The following is an 8,133-nucleotide window of genomic DNA, read 5'->3' on the forward strand; positions in this document are numbered from 1 at the left end:
TATACAGCTTGACTCAAGAAGCATTCGCTTGCTCTTATATCAGTCCTAGAAGCTTATTTGGCAGTCGTCGTTTTTGAATGACCCACACGATGCTTGGGGAATCGCTGATGTTGAGTATGAGCTACATATTTAACGGAGAACCACTCTAATTTCGTTCCCATTTAAAGCTGTAGCAAAAACGCCAACATGTCTGGCCACACAGCACGTATATAGTTTTCTGCTCACCTGTATATCCTGCAACCTTTAATATACAACGTTGCTTTTGGAGTTACCTTATCTTCCAAGAAATATTTCGTCTATTCATCTCAAGGATGGAGAAGAGTAACGTAAGTGGTGCGTCCCGGTACTGTGGCATTACGGCTGGCAGGTCGTGCAAGATGAGTGAACGCGAAACAAGCTCGTACACACAACACGCATAAACTCACACACACGTGCCCATGCACAAAGAAAGAAAGAAAGAAAGAAAGAAAGAAAGAAAGAAAGAAAGAAAGAAAGAAAGAAAGAAAGAAAGAAAGAAAGGAAGAAATAAACCATCAAACAAAACTTCTTTATGCACATTTAAGAAACATCTTTCTTGCTCTCCCACGCGATGAGAAGGATAAACAGCCACTCGAAGCGATGTTCGCATCTATATGAAATGAACCGCAATACTAAAAATTTATCGAAGTATAGAATTAGCTCTCCCGTAAAATGGCAGCCTACTGTTGAAGTAAGCACCATACTAGATGGACAACAAAGTGGTATACCAAAATGGTTTCCCAACACTTCTGTCGCAATCAGCATTCCTTTTGCCTAGACGGTTGCCTGTCGACCATTCACCGTCGCTGTTTCTGGATACGGCAACGATGAAACGGTGATGCGATGCGGGTGTGCGCCTCTGTCGTAAATGTCACTTGTCGCACTTGGACTGGCTTTAGCCCAGCCGGGCGTCCCATGATACAACTGCGTCGCTCGCGCTAAGAGTGCGGTGCAATGTTTTCACTGGCCTTACATTCGGCTTAAAGTCAACATCGCGCCGAAGACCGACCCAAGGATTGTTCGCCTTGTAGTCGATTGCACTCTCGACAGCGGAGACGATAGCGAAGCCACAAACGTCAAACGAGAAACAGAAATACGGGACGCTGACTTCTAAATGAAGTTCTATGATAAGAACTTCAAATAGACGTATGCAAAGAAAGAAAAGAACGAAATAAAAACTCGTACATCGTACTCTTGTAGCCTGTGTTTGATGTAACATAGCCGTAAATTGAATTCATAATATCAGCTTAATCTTCGCTGACAGCAGTAGTTATTGTTTAATACCATGCTTATGAATCGTGTATAGAGTGATTGGTTGCAGAGCTTTTATGCGGTTAAGCGCCCTCTGAGCTGTTTTTTTTCCTGTTCGTATTAGACTAAATTATGTTGTTTAACCCTCCGAAGCACGACATTGACCTATAAGGGACGCCATAGTGGAGGACACCGGTTTAATTTTGAAACCTAGGTGGTCTAAATTTTTACTGCCCGAGGTGCCTTTCTTTTAGTTTCAGCTAAGGTATCGCCTGCACTAGTAGTCACTCCATAGCACCTTAAAAAGAAAAAAAAGGAAGTTTACACCCCTTAGCGCGTATCTTGTCCCCAACCAATATTTGTCTTTTGTCTTTCTTGTGTTTCCTTTCTTGAAAAGTCTGCACTCACTACTTTCCTGTCACGAATGCAATTAATTGATGTCACGCTGATGACGCACATGTCGCTCTTGATTTGAAATTGCAAAGCGCGCAGTGCTAAATAAATGAAGGGCACGTGAGATAGGCGAAGATTATTGTTTGAGAATAAGATACGCCTGAAAGGGTAACTAGCTTTTCTTAAGAGTGCAATATAACCAGGTCTTTACTGTCTTTCAATGTTAGGCAGCGTACCCTATTTCTTTCCATTTCTCGTTACACAGCCCATATATTTTCTTCTGAAGCCCCGTGGTTATCCTCCAAATTTTACTGTTTAGGTTACCATTAAAAAAAATGACTAATTGCCACTTTCTTCCTTTTCTTTTTTTCCTTAAATATAGTAGTAAGTTGCCCACATTGACATAGAACTACGTGCGCATGTCCTCTGACCTATTTGTATTTGACAAGTTTTGTCGGATCATGGTTAAGTGCTTCCCACGACTACTTAGCCTGGCGGTAATGACAATGATATCAGGGTTGATGATTCTGTATCTTAGTTAAGTTATGCAGATGGACCGTGCCTACTTTCCACTGGTACTCACGTGGATGGAACTAAAGACGCAGCAAATTTTGACTATAGGAGAATAGTACAGCATAAATTCTTTTGACTTTAACTGTTGAAAAACAAATGCTGTTGTAATCATATCAAAATCCATTTTTATGTATATTCTATAAACTTCTAGCTGGGCAACACGGCAGTTACAGATTTCTTCCGTGGTTAAAACACTTGGATTTGTTTTTCGAGATCCCATGCACAGAAATTATTACACGGAAGAGTTTCGCAAGGAGGTCTCCAAGGACTTCGGCGTTCTCAGAAAATTCCAGCAGTATACTTCTATTAAAAAGAATTTTCGCCAATCAAACAATTTAGTACAGTCTTCTCATATACAAGTGCCTCTTCCATTCTTACAATATGTTACCGCAATCTATTACGGCATAAGGGGACGTAAAACGCACACGACACATAGGCTTCGGTGCAGAGAAACGCATTGCGATCAGTTGTTGGTTTACACTGCAATGTTCACACTGCTTCGCTCAGGACGTTGCTAATAATGTCCTGCATAGTTGGCGCTTTTTTCTTAACAGTACCGAAGAAGTTGTCAACGACCTAGGTGAAATGTTAGCTTTCCTAACGACCCACAGACTTGCAGAGTGTCAGCACGCGACAATGACTCTACAACTTGAATCAAACGGCATGAAGCGACACTTTGTATCATGCAAATCCAGTAAATGCCTCTCTTTACGGGTACCTTCTTGGTTATTCTTATTTCATTTATGATACAGTGCCGTGAATATTTTCGCGCATCCCGAGTACATGATTTTGAGTTGTGCGCCCCACTTCTTGTGAAGACGCATTTCTTACAAAACGAACGGACTTCTTACGCTCATTTCAAGCCTGTTTAAAAATTAGTATATACTGTCCTCACGGAAGATTTGATGCAGTTCTGCAGTAATTTTTTAAACACAGTTTCCGCAGCAGCAACATCTTCTTCTATACCATATGGTGCGCTTATTTCTGCAGGAAACGGAAAAGGCGCTCTTGACGATTGATATTTAGTTCTACGGAGTCGGTTTGTATCGTACGACCGTTGAGTGATTAGTCGACTTACTCGCACAATAGGAGCACCTTCATCTTATTCCGACACATTTCATGCCGTTTAGCTTCTTTCCCGGGGCCACATCAAGCCTATCTGCGATGACGCACTTAAGAGACGTTATTGGGGCAGCCGAGAGTCAACACCGAGCAATTCACATAGATTGATAGCTTACGCGGCGAGGAAGTAAAACATGTATTTCTAATTAAAGACCTAGGAGTATTACGCTGCCACCAAGTCTTCAGCATGATGTTGGAGAATCGCGGCGAAGCTTTAGGATAAAATCATTGAACAAAACTGCTGAGCTGCATGCCTAAGAGCCGTTACCGCGTGCCTTTTGATGACTAGTGCGTGTAGCTTGTAAGGCTGATGCAACTGCCTACGTTTTCCATTACGACGTAAATAACTCCGCAAAGGACGTGTTCTCCTCTCGTGCAACGGTAACTCTCGCTTAGTGCGATTGCCAGCGCCTCTTACATTTCGATACGGGGGCACGAAACTGCTTTTACGCGCAACCGTGCCATAACACTATACTGCCGATCGTGGGCCCGGCGTGGACGTTTATGCGTGCAAAGACATTGCAAGCGCGGCTTCGTGTATAGGAGTGGGGCCCATCTCGTTTCGTGTCGTGCCGCTAGTGACCCGGAAAAGGGGGGCACAAAAAAAAAAAGAAGGAAAAAGATTTACTACTGCTCGCCGCGCGGACGCAGCGGGTTTTATCGACTTGCGCTTTTTTTTCGCGCCAGCGGCCGTAGTGCTCGGCCTCGGGTCCAACTGTCGATCGGCCGGGCTGAGTCACGTACACGTACGCACCGCACTCGCGTGCGTGCGGGCCGCGCTTCGGTGCAGGTGCTTCGGCCTGCACCGCCGGGTGCGCGATAAGGAGTTGCGCTCACCTTGGAAGGCTGCCTCGAAGCCCACAGTCTCTGCCGAGCACAGCACACAGGGAAATCCCGCTGCTGCAGCCCACAGCCCAAACACGAGAAGCGCGGCCATGTTGGGTCGATACGGAGCCGGCATGGGTGCTTTTTTTTTTCCCGGGCGCCCGTCGAAAAGCCGCGCGAGCCCACTCTCACGGAACCGCCCGCGGAAACAAATTAAACTGCACAAGCCTCCAGCGCGATTCCCGTTTTCAACGGCAGGTAGGGTCAGTGGTCGTCCGCTCCGACAGTCCTGCGGTCTCTGAGATGCTCCCTCGCCGGCCCACGATTGCGTCTCGGCACTTCCATGGGGAGAGCGTTCGCGGCAGTGTGCGCGGTGTTTTGACTCCGGGTCGCAGTTGGTGTCGGCACGCCGCCCGTTCCGAAGCACTCCGTAGTGTGCGTCGAGTGGGACGGACCTCAGTAACGCACGGTGCTTGCGCCCAGGGGGCACGACGGCGCGCGGAATCCAGGGTCCGCAACGCAGGCGCTGCGCTGCCTGGTGAGAGACGCGCAAAGCGTTTAAGGTGATGCCGCTAGAAGGCGCGGCGGGCGGTGGATTCTCGTATCGATCGGTCAAAAGACACTGCACGGCAAAACCTTCTGGACGACGAGAGTGTGGAAACGGATCCGCGCTAGACCGTACGGCAGCACAAGTTTGTGTCGCCGCCCAAAGCGTCGGCGACGACACCCAGCGGACGAAATTTCGTCGCCATGTTCAGACATTCGACGCGTGCGGCCATCGATAACGGAGTGGCTAGCCGTCGGAGTACAGTTGGCGGCCACGTTCAATGCTTCGTGCGAAAACACTGCCGTCATGCTAATCTTCAAATCAAGGGACAACTGCATTTTGCCCTTTTTCCCTATTACACTGGCGCGAACCCACCTCCACTCTCAATAACCTTCTTCCACATCGCCCTGATGCCCCAAATACTGTCAGCTCGCTCTTTTGTTCACGCCCGCGAAACAAGGCTTCGTGAAAAACCGATTTGGCTTAGACAGACCTGCTCGCACCTTTCCAGACGGCTCTGTCGTGTGACCTTGGATCCCCATGTCCAACTCCTGCCACTCCCTAAAGTTTGGCTTCTAATATCACGGCACGTATTCGATGGTCGAATGCCCGTCGCCGGTCAACTACATCACCGAGCCAGGGCAAAGCCACCTAGAATTTTCAAGGCCTGCGCGCTCCGTCCGTGACGTCACGTACCTTGCCCGACCCCGCCGGAGTGCGCCTGCTTGCTACCGCCCGTTCGCCTTTGAACCGAAGTGAAATGGGAGCGTCCAAGAATTTCAATGCACGACCAGTATTTAGTGTCAATTTATTTCTCGTAACAACATGAAGTTCCATTTAAAGGCCCGCGGTTAAAACCATTATTTAACGGTGTCATGCTGTCATGCAAGCAAGAGAGTGGGCGACAGTAGCATTAAGGAAAAAAGGTTTATTTTCCAATACTAGAACTGATTTAAAAAAACACTGAACAATACCCTGGCAGATTTACTTCAAATGCACACTGAAGAACGAAAAGGGAGTCCTCACAAACACTGTGAGGACTCTCACACTACAATACACTGACTACAAACAATACAAACAAATCCTTGAACCAAACAACCTGTCTGCAGCTGGTCTGCGTTACGAAAGCGTTTTGAGCTTTCTTTGCTGTTTCTTTTTTGACAGTTCAGTGTTTAAGAGGTCTGTCTTCATTTGGACATAATTTTTAAGCAATGTGTTCGCTGCTGCCCACAGTATATTTTGATAGACATCATCAGGATGATGACCTTGAGAACAGATATCGAATCCTTCATCGTCTATTACTTCTTGTGTCAAACTAATCAGCAATTCCCTTTGATGTCGTGAAGCATGAAACTGCACAACATTTTCTTGTGTAGTCAATTTCTCAAGAACTAGTTGCATTCGCAGCACGGCATCTATGACTACAGACCTCGGGAACTTCAAACCACCCCGGGAGAGGTTCTCAATTATTATGTTGCGATCCAGCTCCATTTCTCTTTCCTGTGCAGTAAGGTTTTCTGCACAAGCTGTGCAAGGAATCTTTTTTAGAGCTGCATGTGCACAAAATCCTGCTATGTATGTAATAGCTGGCAAGCTCGACTCCTTGCTTTTAATGTCTTCTTCTGTTAGTTTTATGTTGTAGTCTTCTATGAGGCGGCTGGCATCTAATGTTTTGCTGCTAGATTTCCGCATGTCTCTCATTTCAGGGAAGATAAGCGAGTCTTGCAGCCTTAGCTTCGCTTCCGCCTCATATATTTGCTGTATGGAGACATGATAGTTTGTCCCACAAAGGCGACGGTATCTTCCAAACCTTTCTTCGAGGCTGTCAGTTTGGAATTTGCCAAGCAAGACATACTCCAAGTGAAGCTCGTCAATGCAATAGCGACAGACCTCAATTAGGGAATAAGTTGTGAGCCTGAGTGCAGCATGCGTATCAGTTGTCAGAGCACCGGTGTCCATTTTCACCTCTTTCCATACATCTAACCAGCTGACAAAAGAACTCAGGAACTGCACTTGCACACCATACAAGCTCGTCACTGGTTCTTGATAGGGACATCTTAGCCGACGGCCTTTCTTAGGCGTTTTTACGTTGACAATGTGCCACCACTTTAGTATCACACTGATAAAGTCTGCCGTTCCTTCAGCATAGGACAGGTCAAGTTTTGCCCCAAGTGACTTCAGGGCTTCAATAACGAATGGATTGAAAACTTTGAGTGCTAGTTTTACGTTCTGTCTTTCTATGTTGGATGGGTGGAGAGCTTTGTATGTAAGCCCATAGCCAAACTTTGATAGACTTTTTCTTTCAAATTCATGTATGTCACGGAGTGCCTTAAAAGAAGCTCAATTAATGCGAACTAACGATGATGCACTTGAAAACTCCGGATAGAAAATGCATGTTCCAGGATTTTTCTGATTAAGCCAATTGTTTCTCACACATTTTAATAAATGAACAGGATCCACTACATAAAATAGGGGCCTAGATTTGTCAGCAGGGTGAGGGTAAACAATATCCAACCTGTTATGCGGCGAAAACATGGACATCACTTTTCTGTTTATTGCATTGTTGTCTGTTATGACAGCAATAACTGTGAGTCCTGCCTTCTCAAGCTCCAAGATAACTTTTTTGAGGACATCGTGCAACTGCCTTGCTTCGATACTAAAAACAGGCAAGATATGTGCAACATCCTTGTGCCCTGATAGCAAGCTCTGAATCATGAAAACATGAGCAGTTTTTGCTGCATCAGAACAGTTTGCTGCTGTGCCAGTCAATGAGCCACCTTTGTAATTAAAGTACTGCGTCAAGTGAATTTCGTCCATCATGAGAATGACGACTTTTTCATGTTGCTTTAGATGATTTGTCCTTCTTTTGATGTAGTTCAAGAACTGTTCATCTGTCTGTTCGTGCGCAGGACTAGCACGATACTCGCCACAAATCCTCATCACTGTAGAAGGGTGTGGCAAAGTTATTTTGCTAGTACTGCGGACGAACCTATAGGCATGTGGGGAAATGGTATAAAGGATGCTTGAAAATATCATAAGCTCTGCTGGATACCTCAAAGCACTTTTATCCTTAAGGAGCAAGCGCAACTGTTCCGTTAAAAATTTAACTGTCTCTAACTGTTCTTGTGGCAAAAGATCCTCGTTCGAAATGTCATCGAGAAGTGAGCACACTAGCTGAAAAGACGCTTTCACTTTTTCATCTGCGTGACATATAGATGGTGCTTTGAACATTTTTACACTTTCTAACACAGACTCAAGAGTGCGCATATCATCTAGCTTGCTAGGCATGGTTACATCATCAGAAGAGAGTTTTGCCTTCCTCCAGAAGGCTGTAACCTTCATAAGGTCACTCACTATAACAGAGCGCTCCACCTCTAGTTCTCCTGAGTCACCTGCAATGTGCA

The 8,133-nt window shown here is 45.7% G+C and overlaps 2 protein-coding genes across 2 annotated transcripts in view; both read right to left on the reverse strand.

Moving 5' to 3' along the window:
* Positions 1 to 4,689, reverse strand: part of LOC126518224 (pikachurin-like) — a 158,597-nt gene extending 153,908 nt beyond the window's left edge. Inside the window, exon 1 of the mRNA XM_055064295.2 lies at positions 4,195 to 4,689. Within this exon, the coding sequence (XP_054920270.2) occupies positions 4,195 to 4,318 (124 nt within the window). The 5' untranslated portion in view covers positions 4,319 to 4,689. The remainder of the gene's footprint in view (positions 1 to 4,194) is intronic.
* Positions 4,690 to 5,523: 834 nt separating this feature from the next.
* LOC126527916 (uncharacterized) lies at positions 5,524 to 6,430 on the reverse strand. The gene has a single exon (XM_050175760.3). The coding sequence runs from the start codon at positions 6,428 to 6,430 to the stop codon at positions 5,849 to 5,851; it is 582 nt and encodes a 193-aa protein (XP_050031717.3). The 3' UTR covers positions 5,524 to 5,848.
* Positions 6,431 to 8,133: the final 1,703 nt, after the last annotated feature.

The sequence above is a fragment of the Dermacentor andersoni genome, chromosome 11, assembly GCF_023375885.2.
Source record: "Dermacentor andersoni chromosome 11, qqDerAnde1_hic_scaffold, whole genome shotgun sequence".
Classification (NCBI taxonomy): domain Eukaryota; kingdom Metazoa; phylum Arthropoda; class Arachnida; order Ixodida; family Ixodidae; genus Dermacentor; species Dermacentor andersoni.

Excerpts from the sequence above, each read along its gene's own strand:
- LOC126527916 (XM_050175760.3), bottom strand. The coding sequence starts at position 6,430 with ATGAGAGACATGCGGAAATCTAGCAGCAAAACATTAGATGCCAGCCGC.